Source organism: Osmia lignaria, chromosome 14, assembly GCF_051020975.1.
Source record: "Osmia lignaria lignaria isolate PbOS001 chromosome 14, iyOsmLign1, whole genome shotgun sequence".
Taxonomy (NCBI): domain Eukaryota; kingdom Metazoa; phylum Arthropoda; class Insecta; order Hymenoptera; family Megachilidae; genus Osmia; species Osmia lignaria.
Genome location: NC_135045.1, coordinates 689,664 through 710,209, shown reverse-complemented (window position 1 = coordinate 710,209; position 20,546 = coordinate 689,664). Strand labels below are relative to the sequence as shown.

Genomic DNA, 20,546 nt, shown 5'->3' with positions numbered 1-20,546 from the left:
TACTTTGCTGTGTATTTCTCACTTGGTTCCACGAGTAGAGTTCAGACGTTACGTTGACCATTGCGATTATTTCTTTCCGCATTCCTTTCACCGGCTTCTTTTTCTTCCACTTGATACTTTTATTGTTAGCGTTCGATCCTCTCCTGATTGATAAACTGACACACTTTAGTATCTCAGGGCTTTGATTGAACGAACCTCGAGATTCATTTTTTTATGAAAGGGTTCGTTTCAAATCGCGTCACTCCGGAGAGGCTGTTTAGAAAGCTTTTTAATAACTAACACCCTTGATTAACCCCATATCTCCACCCTATCACCATGAACATCCTCAACATTTTTGCTCTTGTGCATTCTCTGTCCCATCATAATTGGTGATCTATTTTCCATCTCTTCATTTCTATCCTTTTTATTGATTTTTTTTTAGTCCTTCCCATTTCTTCTCATTGATTTTATCAAGAGTTAAATCATCTATTGCATTTATCATGTTTACTCCTAAAATAGTTGAATAATCTCCTTAAATCATCCTATTAAAATTAATAGATATCAGTTTTTGCCAAATTTTTAATATCCTTCAAGATACTAAATCATATTTCTAGATGGAATTGAGAACTAAAAATTGGGGAATTATGTAGCTGTGTTAGGTGACTTTTCCCCGAGAAAGTATGTATTATATTGACTATGTGAATAGGTGTACCATAAAAGAGCAATAATGGAAGAATCTGAAGTTCAATGGACCAAGTTCGATAAACGTACTATGGAAATAAGCGAAACGATAGTTGATACTTTAGGCTCAATTAGTAGGTAATTGAAAGCACATTGTTACATTTAAGAATTCGAAGGAAATTTTATAAAGTCACAGCTACCGAGGTCTTCCGGATTAACACGATCCTCTAATTACCGAAATATGCTTAACAAAAATGATTAACTCATCGAAACTGACCGATTACGAATTTTTATTTGCATTCTAAAGATTTTTAAAATTTAGGAGGTGAAGTCGTGTCAATTATGACCCAGACTCGTAGTTATTGTTAATTCCCCAGTTTTTATTGGGGATGCCAAAATCGCCTTTCATTCTCTTCAATTGATAACTGTGAATCGATAAACCTTGTGACGTTTTTATGGAGGTCCCCTTATCACGAAATAAAGCTGAGGGTGAATTTTATCAACCTCCTCGCGATACTTCTCCCTTCGCGTAAACCATAAATCCTCGTTCAACCCTCGTGTATCGTTCTGGTTAAATGCAATTGAAATAGGAATTCAATGAAAAAAGAAAAAAAAAATGGAAATTAAGAATCATACCGTCCAAGCACGAGATTCATGCCTTATCAATATTCACGGTCGTTGCAATATCAAATGACTTGTCCGTTTTGAAACAAGGAAATGATCCATCTACGTTTTGTAAGATAAAGCGAACATCAAACGATAATTGTATGAGAATAAAATGTGTCAGTTTTGTTACAGTGTCTTAATTGAAAAAGAGACCACGAGATTTGTTGTTATTCCTTAGGATCTACGAGCAATACGTTCTATGATTTACGAGTGACGTTTACTTATAAAGGGACAGTTTCTAAGATTATGTATATCTTGTTAATGTTGTATTACCTCGTAGTGACCACCTGAATCCAATTCGCTAATTGCTATTAGAGACAGAGAGTGAAAGTAGGAATAAAAGAATGAGAATGGGAGAGAGAATGCACAGTTTGAGAAAAGGTACATGTTATCTTATAATTTATGTATACTACCAGCTAAGGGTATGAGATTGTAAAAATTCTCTTTTAATAATTATCAAGCAATAAAAGACACTCAAATTTTATGCATATAAAATTCGAAAATTGATGTTACAATATAAAAAGATAAAAAGAAAGCAAGAATAATTCTAGAGTTATATACAATTCAGCTGGTAGTATAGGTATACTTTTGCGACGACAGCAAGGGTTTATTCAAAGTTGAATTTATTTTAGATAAATATTTAAATTATTCCTAATTAATACTGTTATACGATTGGTCACCTCGGTGGCGCGAAAGGTCTTCCTTGTAATGCGACAGAGACATTTTTCAAAAATAAAAGAAATTCCACAATAGCTGGGAGAGACTCTGGATTGATGCTCGATTGTTGAAAAATTTTAACACCGTTCTATCGTAATACGTTGTTTTATTAGAAAAACGTTATTAAATAGTTCGGATCGGACACACACGCAAAACATGTTCTCCTTAAAATGGATGCAGCAAACGAAAATTCAGATTCAAACAGTTCATACATTCGAGACTTCCAGATGTAAATCTTGTTCATTTTTATCTTCAGCCAATGATGCCAAATAACGATATACCAGCTTCCAGAATTTCAGAAAACAATTGATTTTATAAGAACAAGTATTACATCTGGAAATCTTGTTCGGAGGGGCATCAACAACTGCACGAAGAACGAACAACACATTCAACAACAAACCAGCCTAATAAACCAATACTAGCGGACACTAATTTCATTAATCAAAAACTCTGTATAAACATCTATACGCCATAACGATTTCATAATAATCTTTAACTAGAAATGGGCATCAGATATTCATGGGGAGAAATTGTACAAACCGTCAGTCTTATAACAACGCAAACACATCTATTAACAATCAGTTGGATTCTCATCTTAAATACTGATCCTTACAATAAAACACTTCCTCGAATTGAGCCAAGAAATCCTTACAAAAAAAAAAAGGAAAAAAAATATACCGTGTGTCCTTTTAATTCATTAATAAATACTTTATCCTTCTAATTTTAATCAAAAACTATGCACAGAACGTCCAGTTCCCTGTCACAGAATTAAACTTACAATATTCAACATTTTCTTAAGGTAAAATTCTCTCGAAAGAAATTGACGAATTCCTGCGATGAAATTTCTATTAAATAAACCTCAGACTCAATTAACGCTATATAATTAACGCGTTCATTACCTCAAAGAGTTGAATCGGACAGTGAACACGTCAAAGGCTGTGTGTCTGAAAAACTTGGCAGTATCTAACGAATATGACTATTGTATGCAACAATAGTGTGCACGCGTAAACACGGACGGTTGATAAAATGTAGATCACGTCTACCAACACAGTTGCATAAGTAATAATTGTACAAAGAGAATACAAGTTGTTTCAATCTTCTTCTTTCAACGTTTAACAGGTTTGAAAGAAACTTGATAAAACGTTGAAAGAAGAAATTTTGCTAAATCGTCCTTTGATTCTTCTCTTCTTTCTTCTACGATGTCCTCGACTCCTATCTTAGCAGTAAAAGGTCGCTTAACAATACAGAGCAATTCTTAATAACTGAATTAAAATAAATTTGTCGCGCCATTCACCAGTGATCTCCACGGCATTCAACGCGTTAATCCTCGTTTGGGCTATAATAAAAACTCAAACATTCAATTAATAATCGCTCTGTAGAAAACAGCGACTGACACACACGCTCAGCTCCACCTCTCAGAGGACGCTTGTAATACTGAAACCGTTCAGGAGCAAACTAGACCCATATTTAGTCCATTAGAACTGACTATAATCTCATAGGAGAACAGAGATACCTTATACTCGAGCTCGTCCTAGTTCTGCGGCGTATTGTCGTCATCTTGTTGATCACTGGTCTCAGCCGCGGACGGTATGGTCGCTAGTAACCTGACAGCCAGTCTGCTAGGAGATCCTGGCGGTTCAGGTTCCTGGATAGCCAGCTGTCGGGTCAGTCTTGGCTTCGACCTTGCCGGTCTCGGCGTGTTCCTCGCGGTCACCTCTAGAGACGCGCTGGATCTTGAGATCCTCCAGGTGCTGGTGCTGGCAGTTGTAGCAGACCCGGACGAGTCGTTCCTCGACGAGCTGAGATTCGAGTCTTGCGATGGTTTCCTAGTGATCAACCAGGAGGAGGCTCTCCTCTTTGGATCGAGCAACCTCAACGGAATACCGCAATGATGCGTCTGCCTCCAGGAGTCCGATCTCGAGGAGGAAAAGTTCTCGCTGGAGGATACCGACGAGGCTCGTTTGTGTTGCTTCTGTTGGATCTCTGCTATCTGATAAGCGTACTGGTCGCTACGAGCATGGCGAGGCCTCGTGTCCTTGGCGCAAGGCCACAGTATCCTGGTACCCCATCTTCGGTAACCGGAACACTGACTTGTCTCGAGTAGCCTCGAGTTACAAGCGCAAGGCATTTGATTATCGCGGGAGGACCGATCTACTAGACTGTTCGTGTTAACAGGTGTCTGTCTATTGCTAAAGTTCGAGCTATGCCGACACCTGCCTATCCCACGGGTCACTCGGGACTCCTCGATCGCCTTGCATATCAACACGCAGTCCTTTTTGAACTGCTTCGTCAGTATGGCATAGAGAAACGGATTGCAGCAAGAGTTTAACGGTAACACGAACACCGCGAATACCTTGGCCTGTTCTAAAGAGACCAACTGCAATCCAAAGGTGGCTGTCAGAGAGAAGAACGCTATCGGGGACCAACAGAGGAAGTCTGTGAACACCAACAGCGCCATTCGCTTGGCTATCCTAGAATCGTTAGAGTTCCACGCTTGGGAACCTCTGATCGCGCAGTACATCTTCAAGTAACATCCCATCAGTATCAAGAACGCGACGCCGTTGATCAACATCAAAAAGATCACGTATGCGAGCGCGGCGTTACCGTTTGTCTCGAACGGCAAACATATAGCGAACTTTCTGTAATCCGAAATACCGACTAGTGGCAAACTGGCCATCGACACGGCGAAACACCAGCCCGCTGTCATTATGTAGCCAGCGTGTTTTAAGGACAGTCTTTTGTTCAAATGCATCGCATGAGTTATGGCATAGTTTCTCTCTAACGTGATCACCGCTAACGTGTACACGCTCAACTCAGAGCTTAGCACACCTAGGAATCCGGCTAACTGACACCCGGCCGAGGTTTGCCAAGGGATGGCGTATTTTCTGAATTCTCCTAACGTCGATGCATCCACCACTGCCAGTAGACCTACGATTCAAACGCGAGTTCAGCAATGATTTTTATAAGTGTGATGTATTTTATTTACCTAAATAAATGCCCATGAAAAAATCTGCCGCAGCCAAATTACAAACTAGGAATCTAGGAACGTCCATTTTGCTTCTGGAGAATATTAATACAAATACCACCGTTCCATTGCCCAGCATGGCTAACAGAAAAACTACCCATACACCACAGCGTAGCGTCCACCAGTCGAAGAGATCTTGGCACGGCAAGAAGGGACCTGGAAACGTCGTAAGGATAGAACGAACTGAATTCCTAACTTTTCGTTAAAATATGCAAACGGTGGACTGTAGAGTGTTAAGCTGTCAAGAGATTTATCGTTAAAACATACCAGGTTGAGGTAGGCACTGTACGTGCGAGGGCAGTGTCTGAGCTGGCAGCGTAGCTCGGTTGTTCTGCTCTTCAAAATAATCCTCAACATACGAGGGCAGGTTACCAGGGTACGTAAAATCTGAACCAAAGTTAGCCCAAAGTTCATTTATTTGCGAGCCAAATTTGTCGGTCATGTTATCTAAAAAACGTCATCACTTCAGTGCTGCAAAGTGTCTCTTTTTTTTTTTTAAATTTTTAATTGGAAAGATGATGTATGGCAAATCTAAAAAACATATCGCGTACTTGAAAGTCAACGCTTGTTTTAATGTTTCACCAATTGCAAGATTATTTTTAGATTCGCCATTGATGATCGCTGAGAGATCATGTAAGCTGATTTTGAGCGCATTTGATAGTCCGAGCAGAGAGTAAACGATGAGAAAAGCTCGAGTGTCGAGTGTTTATTTTATTGTCGTGTGATAATTGCGCATATAGGCCAAAGAGAATTTTGAAAATTCGTGTTCGACGATTGAACAACGGAAATGGGTTTCCTCTTTGCAGCATTTAAGTGTCGAGCAAACCGCGAACGAAAAGATAACAAGAGTTAAATAAAAAATTTGAAGAAAAGGAACTTGAGACAAGAGAATTTCATTCATTTCTTAATAATTAAGTTAGAAATTGCTGGTACGACGCGCAATTGCTATAAAGTGTGTTGATTGGATAACTGTGACTTTTTACTGAAAGAAATTAATGAGATATTATCGTGAAAGCGGAACAGGTATGAGAAATGTGAAACAGAAGCTTCAAAGATGTCGGCAAGAGATGCTGTTGAATAAACTTACTGAGCTGTGGCCAGATATCGGTAAAGCTCGAGTTCCATAGGCTCATATCAAACTCGTTGTCAGTAGGGAACAAGATAGACTCTTGTACAGACGATTTTGTTACCGGTTCCTCAACTTCGATGGACAGAAACGAGCAACAGTGATAAGCGTACGACAGTATCATTGTTTGTACACGTGGAAATCTCTCCGGTGATGGAAATTCCCTTAATGCAGGATTATTGAATGTTTTAAGATGCAATAGACCCGATAATCCTAGCGTTGGCAGTGCTGGAAATATGTTGTTCCCAAGATTTCTGAAAAAATAAATATTCATTTAAAAATGACCGCTTTAAATAAGTGGCGCCATCTGCTGTTAGGCGCTAAAATGAGAGAAAACGTGAGAAGCGCCGTCGCGGAATTTTTAAAAGAACCGCTAAAAGAGCAATAGTAGCCCTTTTAAAATATAAAAATTTCTTAGTAATTTAGCACTTACAAGTCTTCTAAATTTTTAGTTTCCTTAAACGCGTCAGGATGAATGTATTCGATGTAATTGTTTTCCAGGTCCCTGAAATATCAAACTTTTCTTTTTTTTTCTTCAAAAACAATAAAGCGGAAAGTTAACTGTATCACGGTTAACTGGAAGCGACGACACTTACAATACCTGCAACCTCGACAAGCCGGTGAACGCGTCGCTTGGGATCACTTGTAACTTGTTATTCGAGAGAAGCAGGTCGTGCAGCATGTTCAGACCTCTGAAAGGCTCGTCTAACAACGATGAAATCATGTTACTGGCAAAGTCCCTAGAAAAAGAAACTTTTATACGCTTTTTCATCTTAATAAGTAGCAAAAATCGTGGCAAAATGGTTGAAGAGTAAAATGTTTGTCAGAATTAACTTCTTTCCAGTTAAAAATTATGAAGTTTAGGCTGCATTATGTACTTACAGAACCCTCAATTCGCTACAATTCCGTAAATTCGGCAACTCCGTCAGGTAATTTGATTTTATATCGCTGAAAATTAATAAACGATTGAATAACAAAGAATATTCAGTGGTAAAAATGTTTCATAAAACGAATCACCCTATCTGTCCGACCATCGCATAGCTGAATCAGCGATTCATTGTATTAAAATCTTATTTAAGGTATACCGGATTCGATCGATAGAAAATTAATTACCGCGATAAAGTTTCGTACAAAGTGCATTGGACAGCTTAATGCAACCTAATGAATTTACACCCTGGTTTAACTTTATCGCTCTACGACCACGGAGAATATAATTTCGTTTGCTAAATGAATATGAAGTAATGCAATTTTCTCTCGGGTATACCGAATGATTAAACAACAAGATACGGTTTCACAAACTGCAATTCTATTATATAATACTTTCCAAGCTTGTACAGTATTCTGATTTAAATAAAAATTAGAGGGCTCGATTACTTACAGACTTTTCAATTTTGGGCATTCTTCGCACAAGTCTCTCGGAACTTCGCTCACTTGCGCACGGTCTAATCTTAATACTTCCAATGATCGTGTCCCATTTAAATTTGGAAATATTCGTAATTCTTTCAGATTAGACAGAATTCTATATAAAATAATGGGTAAAGGATTCTTAACTATTTCTACTGTGCTAATTATTCATTATTTACTTTCGGAAATGTAGAATACCGCGAGAAATACTCACAGTTTACGAAGTTTCCGTAGATTTTGAAAAGTACTCCCGTGTATCTGTTTGATCGGATTACCACGTAGATCGAGGGAACGTAGATTAGCGATACGTTGAAAAACGTGCTCCTCCAACGTTTCTATTCGGTTGTTCGACAGCGACCTACGAAATCGAGGGAACATAAACGAATACGACTTTCTTTGTTTCCTTCGTGTGCATTCAGAACGAAAAATGAAAAGGAACAAACAGAACGATGTTTATTTTGCTAATACATTTCGTTGCGTTGCATCGATATAAAAGTTCTTTCAAATTTCTGTACTACAAGTTGTACTTAAAAAAAATAAAAAGGTTGTAAGATTGAATTTTTAAAAATATAGAAAACAAATGGCAAATAAAATATAAGAGAAAGACTCGAACTGAAATGAAAAGAGTGAGAGACGCGACTCGAGAGAGGAGAAAATGGTGTTCATAGAATGTAAAAAAAAGTTGTCAAATTACATTTTACTTAATCGATGCACACTTACAGGTCTTCAAGGCCAGAGAGCTTAACGATCGCGGTCGGAATTTTTGTTAAATAATTGTCATCGAGCTCCCTACAAAGCAGACAGAGAATTACAACTTTTTTAACAATCGCGGAGCATTTCTTGAGATTGTCTGGCCTCCGGTTTACTCAAGCAACCTAATATTCTTTTTTCTTAATAATTTGTTTTTTTAATTTTTGTGCAAGATTTTGCGAGACACTCACAATACTCGAAGGCTCGTTAAGTTTATGAATGCACCGTCGGCGATCGTGTGTAAACGATTTCGTCGAAGTAACCTGTAAAATAAATAGTATTTCGAAATTAAACACCTGCAAATGAAGATTGGATTGAATTGATTTAATATACTCACAACACCTCAAGATTGGGAACTCGATGGAAGGCACGGACTGGAATGTCTGTTATGTTGTTGTTTGTTAGATCTCTGCAACGTAATAAACGGATAAAATAGAAATATAAAATCTACATATAATGAAGTGTTATTACTCGAGTCCTCGATCTTCTCCGAACGAGTGACTAATGAAAACAGTATCGAGTTGTTTCTAAAAACAGGAGCGTAAAAAAGAAAATAGAGAGTGAGAAGAAGAAGAAGAAAGAATGCAAATAGTAGACAGTCGTAAAGTGAAAAATTTATTAGCTAACGTCGGTATTATACCGTCTATATTTTCAGAGCATTAAGACTCGTCGAACGTTTCTGACGACCTATACTCTCCCCTGTTTAGAGTTCTTACAAATTCTCACCGGATCTATCCCAGACTCGTCGAGTTTATCACCGACTAATTCTACTTCGATAATCCACCACCTCGTTTGCCACACACGGGATACCTTACTGTTTCTGAATTAGCCGGCTGTTTTTTGAACCGACGAACACACTCGAACAGTGATTCTATATTTGTTGGTTCAAGTAGCAGCGTGCTTGATATCGGTAAATTTATGCGACCGTTAGGGGATATAACCAGCGTGTAATTGATACCATTACCAGACGAAATAGCGTCAAATGGAAAATCAGTAGATAAATTACAGACTCTTGCAGATTTTCCCTTACGTTAACCTCGCGCGTATCCTAAGCAATATTTTCCGCGACTAATGCAGCGTACGGTGAAACGCTGGCAGTTTAAGCTACGAGTAAAGGAAACAGGATAAACCGAACGTAATTGCCTGGAAATCGTTCCTTCCTTTCAATTTGCATTTACGAGAAATTTTTCATAGCTTGACTGGTTAAAAATATAACTGAAGGGGTGATGTTAAAAATAGATGATATTTTGATAACTTAAAGGGTACAATGCTCGGTCATTTCCGTTCTGCACTTACTTCGATTATGATACATATACACATATGTACTATAATCGACGTTTAAACCCCTTTCCGACGGATTTCCACGACACGCAAGGTCGCGTCAGATCGCGCAGGTGAACCGTGGTTCGAAAGTGAAAATCTCAACGTCTAGACGCGAATCACTTTCCCAGTTAACCTGGAATCGGTCGTTGCTCACGCAATGTTTTCTAGGACACACTCGGCCTCGAACAGTGCCATTAAAGCAACGATCGTCCGGATTATACACGGAGTTTCCACCGACCAGTCAACGATATTTCGTTCCTGATAATAAATATCGGTATTCGATACTGTCACTCGGAATAATAATTCGTCGAATAAAGTGGCTCGCGCTACTAGCTACTCTCAATTCATTCGGAAGTTTTCGCCATTGATTAGCATAAAAATTCGATAAAACAACGTATTGCTTGATTCTTTATACCTTGCCCAACCTAGATCCGCGGATAGAAACGCTTCTATATTGTTTCGTTAAGTGAGGCAATCAATTTCGTTAATTAGGACATAAATTGTTCAGCTAAGACATTTGCATCGTTCCGTTCTATTTATGATTCACTTTGGACGACCATTTCCATTTTGTTTGCTCGGATTCGCGAAGATTTATTCGCCTAGTTAACATTAGAAGGACTGCTCTGGTTATTTTCATTCAGACTTATGGTTTCGTTATTTATTTTATGCAGTATACACATAATTAATAGTTTAATTAAGATCGGGGGATAATACGCCCCTCCTCTGTAAGGAGTCCGGCCATCGCGATGGTCACGACCCCTCCATTTCAGGGATCCTGCCACCTTAATGGCTAGGAGGCGACTAAAGAACTCGGGTGAGAGGGCCCTGTATTTATACGGCCCACTACCCCCACTCCTGCAGAACAGTGGTGGGGGAGGCACGCCAGTTGCCTATATAAGTCGTGTCGCGTGATGAAGAACCTTTTTGTCAGTTTGACATTTGAACGGTACACGTATACTTCACGTACACGCGAATTCAAACAAATACATTCGGCAAATTAAAAATAAACTTGTATAATTCAAAATATGACGTTACAATACAATTCGTTAACGAAGTGGCTGTTACATGAAACAAGATTTGCTCCATTTTATGTAACATTCATTCAATTTGTCCGCTGTTGGACGATTTCTATTCTGCTAGTCAGAACTGGGACATATTTATGGCTCTTTCATTTTCAGAATATTCTTACGAAGATGAAGTATGAGCTGAGAGAGAGGAAAAATGGAGGATGCAATGAATTTTATTAGCTGGAAAAACATTCAATCTCGACAATTGAAATGAAAAATTCAAAAAGTTTCTTTATTTCTCATTTGATTTATAATCCAACAACGAAACAATGAACTTATTCAAAATGAGATGATGTTAAATTTTCATTATAATTCGTATTATAGACAAAGTAATAGGAACTCTATCCTTATAAGAAATAGTATAATAACTTGATTCGAACAGGAGAGAGATCCCATAAGGTGGGAACAACTAACTTTTGATACAGTACGGTGATTAAGAAAGTTTGAAACTTATTCGATAGACTGTTCGTTGTTTTAATTGAATTTACCATGACTCGAATATCTTCGCATTCTCCTCTCTGCGAGCCAATCTGAACTTTGTCGATGAAATCATTCGCGAAACGAGATCCTTCACCAATGGGATCTTCAATTTCCTATCCTGTGAAAACAAACCTGTGTTCCCCATCGAATCTATTGAGTATAAATCAAGGATAGAAAAATGATAGAAATGCTAAATATAAATATAGTGTTCATTGCAAATGCTACAGAATTAATGATACTGTAACTAAAGATAGACATTCCGTTCTAACTACAGTGGAACTTTAGGCAAACGAGTAGAGACTTGTTGACCCAAAACATTTCACAAGAGTCACTCGCAGAGACGAGCGACAAATTGACGCAAAACTTCTCGACCTCAACGCTGTTCGTGAAAGTTGACTGCAATTAAAACTTTGTCACATCTAGTTGAGCATAAAAACGCACGTGTGAAAACGGTCAACGACTAAAGGGACCTGAAGAAATTGCGAATTTCCTGAAATCTTTGGAAGGTGGTTAATTGTGTCTAATTATTTTTTATTGTCAATGTGTTTGAAACTTGCTATGATGCTGAAGTCGCGTTAGTAGTATTAATAGTCAGTGGTCAGACACTACAGTAGTCCAGGTACATATTTGAGAGTACAGTTCTATACGCGTTGACTAGCACACTAGAAACAATCATGTCTAATACCATAAATGATATTAATTATTATCATTATTGATATCGCGGGGGTGATCGATAACCGGTAGTGCAAATTAGATATAGAAAAATATTATTTCGAATAACATTTTTATAAAATAGAAAATAGAAAGATTGAAATTGTAAATTTGAACTATTACTAATAATTAAGATTTCAATAAATCTTCCAAGGCCTTGATTCCAAGTCGTTGGCCCAGCACGCGTTCCGAGCTTATTTCAAGTTACAAACGAAACTTTCTCGGGACAGTATAACAATGTGGCTTTGGATGCCAAAAGCGTGCGTGACACGAATATTGAACATCGATTCAATATGCTTACTCGAAGCCTGGAATAAGTCCTCTTCTCCTTGATATATCCGGTAAAACACGAGATTGAACTTTCGAGTAGGTCAGGTAATACGATTGCCCTGTTGACTTTAAACTTCCACGGACGAATAAACTCGTAATTATGTCACCCTGGGAGATACCTATGCACCGGTGTAAAATCGAGTGCAATATCTTGGGAGAAGCGAGGGATATTTCAGGGAGAGCCAGGCACAATAACGAATTCAATTACTGAATTCATGTATTCTTTTCAAACATGCTAAAGAGATAAATATACGAGCAGAGTAATATTGTGTCAAGTTGTTCGGTTATACTTAGCAGAGGATGTATTAAGGATCGTCAGCTTTCGCTCATGAAAAATTGACGTAATATTACGTTAATGGGTGTTGGCTTTCGCTCATGAAAAGATGCATTGCTACGTCATCGGTGTTAATGGAAGGTTTTTCAACCGAACCCCATAAGGGACACCGATCATTTTCGATAATCAACTCACCATTATTCTCCTTTGATATTTTCTCAATTATTTTAAATTGATATTCCCAAGTGAATTAATCTTTGGATAACGAACCATCGACGGGGTGACGATTTATAAAGAAGAACAAAGTTCGGTTTAGTATAGGAAACATTAAGATAGGAGAAAAAGTAGAACGAACCGATGGTTGTTTGCATCGTTCGCGCGAAATCAATCCGAATAGATAACAGAAATTCGCTTCGGATCCCACTAGACCATTGTCATATGAAAGTTTTTATACGACGACGGTCAAACTTTCCGGATACACTCGTGAAAAATGATGGATCATAAACAAGAGACGGATTTTTCTATGCTTCCAATGGATTCTGTCACAAGAGGAACAAAATCGATTGGAACCATCATGTTCTCCATTTCCAAACTTTCCTCTTTTTTTTATTAATTTAAAAATCTCTCGATGGTTTTCTCTTATTGTTACATTGTCAAAATATTAAGCTGGTATGAAAGATACAAATCTTGTTCCACTGTTAAAACTTCGTTTGAAACTTTTTTAAATAAAGTTATAATCCCAAATGTAGTTTAGGAAATTTCATATAACTTTGTTAGAGATGCGGTTAACGAAACGAGCTAGTAAACAGTATACCTAAACTTCCTTTCTCAACTTTCTGTCCTGGATCACCGAACGCAAAATTTAACGATCGTACTTTACAGTATATGTAGATATATAGTTACGATACTGAACCTGAAGTTTTCTTTTTATTTCTAAACTAACGCCCCAATTCTTGCTGTAGCATTAATCTTTACCGTAAGCTAAACCAGACACAAAACGATATACGTGAAGTTCCTTGTTCTAAACTTACACCTTGCTAGATTTGCCCCATTAATCTCAGATAGTTCCTTTGTTTATTTGCTATATCTGCCTAAGCATTAATTTCTTCAACAAACATTTCAAACTTGAAAATTTGTGAATTCCAATTTTGCATAATCATCGGCGACCTGTTAACAACGTTCGCTTTTAAGAGAAATAGTACGGGTATATATTTTTTTATCGTCTCTCGTATTTGCTCAATGAGATGGTAGAAAAAGGAGGTATTGCGATGAAATGCAGAGAGACAAGGCGGATGTCTTACTCGAGACAGGATCCGTTCGACGAAATGACAGATCATTGCTCGTTTCCATGCTTTTACGGATCCCTGTGCGTCGATCGATACCATCTTAACCGGTTAAACACGATTCGAGGGGTCAGGAAAACTTGAACAAAGTTGATCGACTGTCGGGAATTGTTAGCTTCCGGAAGACCTTGCGGAAAGCTTCTCAAGGATGATACGAGATACACGTACCGGGAAGTATCGAATAGGAAAATTTAAGGGTCAATTCAGTCGAAGAATCTAAAAGTCTTATATCAAAGAAAAAAGAGATTGATCAAATTTCCTAAGCAAAGGATCTACCTCAGACCACTAAGGATATCGAAGAAAGTCATGATGAAACGAGGAAGACTCGGCTTACTTTTTGCCGAAAAATCAATAAATCCTGTATTTTGATGAATTCTTCATCTTACATGAAATGGATCGATGTTTACTTGTCAGTAAGATACGATGCAGTTCGTATAAGGAAGGAGCGAAGAGAAAAATTAATAGCGCAAGTCAGAATGATCGATTGCTTTTGGTAACGGAAGTGGACGCCATGGAATCGCTTCTTTTGAAATTCATAAACGCACTGTTCCGGCTATTAGTCATCGAAGGAAGAAAAATTGATCCTGACGATAAGATTATGGGGGTCGTTTAGAGGGAAGCAACCGGGAATTTCTGATAATGAAATTGAAAATTTTCCAATTGGCTTTAACTTTCTTAATAAAAGAATTTCGAGAAATTTTTCTTCTTAAAGAACAGCGGGATTCTTCCATAGAATCTCATTGTTTCTATGTGGTTTCTGTGTTCCCTGCACATTTCTACACATCGATCGAGCCGGCTTACGCACGCGCATCCCGTTTCTATAGTTATGAAAGAAAAGATACTTTTTTAATGTTACCGACCACCTTGGTGATAACCTTCCTTAATAGATTCCGATCGACACGCAAAACGAACGAGTTTCGCATTAATAATATCCCTCGCCCTCTCCTAATCTTGTCGACAGGATAAGTTCTTAATCTTTCTGAATTAATATCAAGTTCGTGCTGCCGTAAAAGAATAATGCGAAGGCGATGAAAATCAACATTTGCTTCTAAAAAGAAAGAGAATCAATAAAGGTAGAACGTGTACACCTGGATTATTTAAAGAGCTTTAAAGATTTATACATCGAACTTGAACTTCAATTGCTTCTTGGTTGTGGTTTAAGAATAATTGAAAAGATCCATCTGTCAGGGTATTTCATGCCATTACCCAAGAATCAAAACATGTTTTCTTCCCGGATACTTGTAAACGATTTTTTATTAGAGAACCGAACAATGTTTCCTATGTTCTGTGTTTTTGGTGGTAAAAGCAGAGAGCGTTTAGCGACGCTAAAAACGCATCTAGGAAGCTGCTACTTAAATACACATACGTATTTTCTTTGGATACACGTACAAAGTACACTATGCTATCGATTCTTCCTATACGAGACCAGGACTAAAGTTACTACGAAAGCTTTCCTTTGTCCTCGATCTGCTCTTGATACGCGTCATGATTCAATGGAGCTTTCCTTTTCTGAATCCTATGGAAAAGTAAGTCGTCGAGTCTGAGATAGACTTCTGGACTTTCTTTTCAAGGAAAATATTAAAACTTTTATTGCCATTCTAGAGGAAATTAATCCTTCTCTATGACCTTGTCGAGTAGAAATTTTCGCCTCGTTATGCAACAATTATGTCACCTCGATGATATACAACTTGAACTTGATTATCATGAATTAAACATCGAATGTAGAACTACCGATGATTGAACACACGCGATAATTCGTTTGAGTGTCGTCCAAAATATAATGGAAAAGAAAGATATATATGGTTCCATTTAGAGAACTCAAAGTGACCCTGGTTTCGCTATGAAAAACAAACTATTTTAAAATTTTTATTATCGCTATCTTTTTATTACACTTGGTATCGATAAATTTTTGTTACGACAAAACCTATTTTCAATGACTTATTGTCAGTATAAAAATTACATTCTACGCGATTGTGTTTCCGGTCCAATGTCCATGAAACGGAAATACAAAGTGTTAAAGTGTTAAAAACATATGGAAGCTATAAATTTTTACCATTCTTAAAATATACGGCTGTTGGCGTTTTTATTATCAGAAAGCTGTTTAATAGTTTTCCATAATTAAGGTTTTGCTGCAAGGTATTATGGGTTTGATATCTGATAGAGTAACATAAACATCTAGAAGGCCCGAAGAAAGCTATTAATCATGTTGGTCACGTTCGTGACGTGAATCGCGTGTACATGACGTTATTGTGAAAGTAATTCCACTGACCATTGCCAAATTCGACCCATTTGCCTGCACGGAAAAGGAATATTTCGAAATTTGATTATTATCCCATATGATCCGGCTTTCGAGCATGCTCGTTTGAAAATATTTAAGCCTCGAGCATTTTCATTCAATTTCCTTCAAGAAAAAAAAACAAGAAACACTTGATAACAGGTAGTATCACCGTAACTCTGAAATAATTAGGAAATTTTGTTTGGCAAGAAGTAAGAATTATCTTAAAAGCAACAAAGTGAAAGTCTGCGTAGTGATTAACGAACTAGTGATCACGTAGTATAGTACGTGAACTAGCGAATGAAATCGTTGATGAATAAGGGAAATTTTTGTAGATTATTATCAAACTTAAAATTAACTTTCCTATAGAAATTGAAGCTGCGCCCATCTGTGTTAAAAGGGTTTTCAGGAAAAAATAATTTGCAAGAAAAGTCGCGATTCAGAGTGACGGAGAATCATTGAAAAGGCACGTGTGCTCGCGATGAACTCGTTTTCGAGCGCAGCCTGAGCGTGGCCTAAGAAAAGTGATGTATCCGGTACAGATGTGACACGAATATTTCCGGATTGCCGGCTCGATCGGCTTAAGTCTGCTCGAGATTCTTTCACGACGCTCGAATTGATTTCGCCAAGACGTGATTCTTTGTTTTTTCCTTTATGGGCGCCTTTCATCGAGATGACAGTCCGAACGTGTCACGCCTGTATACGTTTCCCTGGATTTTTCAACTTTTCACCCGATCTCCAGGAATCTGGATAGTTCATCCTGACCCATATCGCGACTCGTCACTCGGATGGAATCTGGCACGGAATGCTTGATTTTCAGAAAATTTTCTTCCACGCGATTCTTCATTCATTATCACGGAGGTCATCGGTAACTGATACTAGGAATTTTCTCAAAAATGCAAATTTAAGTAACTTAAAATACAAAATCCGAATTCGTATCTTGTGATATCAATGGAAAGAGTTTCTACGAAATTTCGTGGGTTATCAAATGATAAAATATACTTTAGGTAGACTTTCATATCTGTGATTATACGAAATTAAATCGCGTTAAGACGACTTAAATTTTTTTGTCTTATACAAAAAGTATTAGAAATTTCTATCATACTTCAATATAAATGTTATCAGCACACTATTAACAGGTATACGATAACGAGACGTGCTCTAATTGAAATCGAAATGACTTCTAAAGCATCCTACGATCAACTTCGTAATTACGAGCGACAGTAAGCTTTAAGGAAACTTATCGAGCCTGACAATGATGTTTTAGCGTAATTACGCGCCACGCGAGCAGGATAACTACCATAGGTCGTTAGAACATCGATAAACTTTTTCCCCTTAACACTTTACATCTTGATTCTATACGTATAACGAATTAATTAATCTACGCTAATTGATAATATCGATTTCCTTACCACGGATTTGTACTAAACGGATGATATAGAATAGAGAGGATGAGTCGTCAGTTTGAAGCGTAAAGAATGAAATTTATCGGGGGAATAACGGCCAAGGAAGCGCGAAAAACGTAAGTAGCATAACATAAATTTTTCTCGAAGGAAATCCAGTTTCTGGCAATCGTTCCGCGATCAACAGTTGCTCCATTTATTACATAAAGACAGCTCTACATCTGCCCTTTCAGCGACCGATATCTCGCCGCGTTAGGGGCCGATTAATTTTCCGCTCGCCGAAAAATAAATCAGGACCGTTTTAAAAGCGCAGCGGCAAGTTGCGTTGCTGCACACCGCAACATCGAAAATATTTATAGAAAACCGTGCTCGCTCTCGACTGGAAAGGAACAGAGATCGCGGCCGAAACTTTTCATTCATCCTTTAACGTCGACGCCACCGCTAAAAGCTTATTCTTTTAATTAGTTCCATTCATCAATTTCTAATATCATTTCTAATTATATTTTCCATATAACTGAGACATTTCCTATTGCAAAGTTTAATTTGAAAAAATTTAACCCGTTAAATAATGAGGAAAGAAATCACGAGGATACTGTTTCTTGGTCGATCTACCAACCGCTGTGAAAAGCGATAACAGCTAATAATTTCCAGCGATTCCAATTTCCAGTCTACTAAGCAGTCCGCGATTAATCAGCCGATTCACCGGAGCGAAAGATAAATTACTCCTCTTTTCAAGTGTCCTCCTCCTCTCGGCTTTCACGCGATCTTACTCCTTTTTTCAAATCGACCTTCTCTCAGAAAACTCGACCAGAACGAAAGCTCTTTGAGAGACGTTGAAAGGTATCCGTGTCTCTACTCGATCATCAGGATATTTTGAAGATTCAAGAAGAAGAAATCAGTACGCGAACGGCTACATAAATTTCTCGTTGTTTCCTTGATCCTAAACGGTACTCTATAAAATATCGACTGTCTTCTAGTGAAGAAGGATCAACCTCTAGCTATGTAGGTCGCGACGTCACTGTACTTGTACGGGATTATGCTTTTGCCTTTAGAAGATCTTCCTTCTACGCGTAAAGGCTCGTTCCTTTATTCTTGGAAACGTTCGTCATCGAGCGTAATTTCTTACGTATCCTATTTAACCCTTTTACGGATTACGGGGGTGTAGTGATTCTATGCTAAGCATTTTTCAACACCGCTTAACTTGATTTTCCTTTTTGTAGTTATATTTCGCGGCACAATTTTAGCCCCAACCACATTTCCGGAAGGACAATTGTTATAAAAATATTATTATTATTATTTATTATTATTTTTTTAAACATATAAATTTCTAAGTAGAGCTAAGGAAAAATAACTATAATAACGATAAAAGAAACAAAACGGAAATAGACTCGAGTAGTAGTATGCACCGTAGCAAGTCAGACGAGGACAGGCGGGACTCTGCCTCACTCTGCGAGAAAACTACGGTTAAGTTGTTTCGAAGAATACTTTCAGATGGAATTCAGGCCAGGAAAAAGCTTGAATCGCGTGTCGTTCGTTTTTTCTTGCCGTTTTCAAGCTGCCCGAAAGATTTCGCACGATCAACATGGTTATACCTTTTGCTCTTCGACCGTGGAATCTCTTTCATCTCGCTTTCGTTTCGTATATACATATATATGATAGAACTTTGTAACATATAGATATGCATGCAATACTCTAGAATAAAATTTAAATACTAATTTATTAATGCTAATTCATGAATAAAATTCCTTGTTTTGAAATCTGATACTAAGTAAGCGAGAGGAGCGCATAACCTATATAAAAGAAATATTAATGGCGGTTAAATTTCAAATTTGAAAATATTCGCGGTTGCAATTCTTTCTGAATATTGTTCAGTTTTTAAAACGTTCTAAATCGATTCGAGTATCGTTCGATACAAAACTTAAAAGACAATAAGATAAAAAAAAAATGAAGAAAAGTAACACGATCTTGCGTGCATCATTAATCTCTGATGCACCTGAAGTGAAGCGAAAATCCGTCGCAATAAGACGCCCGTGAGAACACATGCGTACATATATCGTGAACGTGTACTCACAGTCTTGTAAGGTTGACACTGGATGGGAGTACGGTGACATCCAGGATGGACAGGAAGCCAGCACCGCGACAGGTGACCTCTCGTCCATCGGCAGTGACGTTACAGGTTTCCAGGACGACCGGTCCGTTCAAGGATCCCGGCTGCTCCTCGGCGGAACAAATCCGGCAAAGGAACATTGTCAGAATGACAGCAGCAGCGGTGCCGCGACAGGGCTGCGTGCACATGCCGGCCACCTTGGTAGCTTTTCTTCCTTCCTTCCTTCAGCCGGAGTCGCCGCGCCCAGGACACGTTTTACCTTCACCGCATTATATTTATCAATCGCACTTCGAGACGCGTGTTCCCTCGACGAGCGAGAAGACGTGTGTACACAACACGGCATAGAAAGAACGCGGCGTGTTAGAGCTTACAAAGCTCGCGAATCAGGCAACGCGCGCGCACTTGCCCCCCTTCGACTCGTTCCGACCGACAGATCGACGCGCTACGAGCTACGGTTACCGACTGACGCTGCTCGCCTACGTGCGTAGCTACGCTACTTCGCACCCCTTCCCCCACCACTCGCGCAATTACCGCCTCGAGCCAATCAACTTTCTCCGCGGAACGCTACCGATACCATCTGTAATAGACTCTCGCGATGATCGGCACTTCGCGACCGTGTTCTCCCGTATACAGGGTGTTTTTTAACTCTTCTAACATCGGGAACTGGGGGTTCCTGGGGTGATGTACCAAAAAATGTTATGTGGAACGTTCCGACAAAGTAACCATGACCTAAAAATGAACTAAATATTTGTTAAGGAAAATTAATTAACAACAAATATTTATTTAGTAAATATGCGAAATAATAAACTTTGTCTTTTCAATTTAGCAACTTGGGTGTCGATGTCCTGCCGTTTGAATTTCGTATAAATAAGATACCGCGCCATC

At 38.4% G+C, this 20,546-nt stretch overlaps 1 protein-coding gene across 3 annotated transcripts; it reads right to left on the bottom strand.

The window, feature by feature from the left end:
- Positions 1–1,290: 1,290 nt before the first annotated feature.
- Positions 1,291–19,849, bottom strand: rk (G-protein coupled receptor rickets). Of its 3 annotated transcripts, none has more exons than XM_034335059.2 (13): positions 19,626–19,849; positions 8,686–8,757; positions 8,540–8,611; positions 8,319–8,387; positions 7,813–7,956; positions 7,573–7,713; positions 7,077–7,142; positions 6,791–6,934; positions 6,628–6,699; positions 6,156–6,448; positions 5,336–5,515; positions 5,030–5,224; positions 1,291–4,971 (listed from the first exon to the last, which is right to left on the bottom strand). In XM_034335059.2, exons 1-13 carry the CDS (start codon positions 19,847–19,849, stop codon positions 3,575–3,577), a joined length of 3,069 nt encoding a protein of 1,022 aa, XP_034190950.1. In that variant the 3' UTR covers positions 1,291–3,574. The 3 variants fall into 3 exon arrangements, with proteins under 3 accessions (XP_034190950.1, XP_034190951.1, XP_034190952.1); XM_034335060.2 differs by having other exon boundaries at positions 5,336–5,455; XM_034335061.2 differs by lacking the exons at positions 8,686–8,757; positions 19,626–19,849 and having other exon boundaries at positions 8,293–8,387; positions 8,540–8,585.
- Positions 19,850–20,546: the final 697 nt, after the last annotated feature.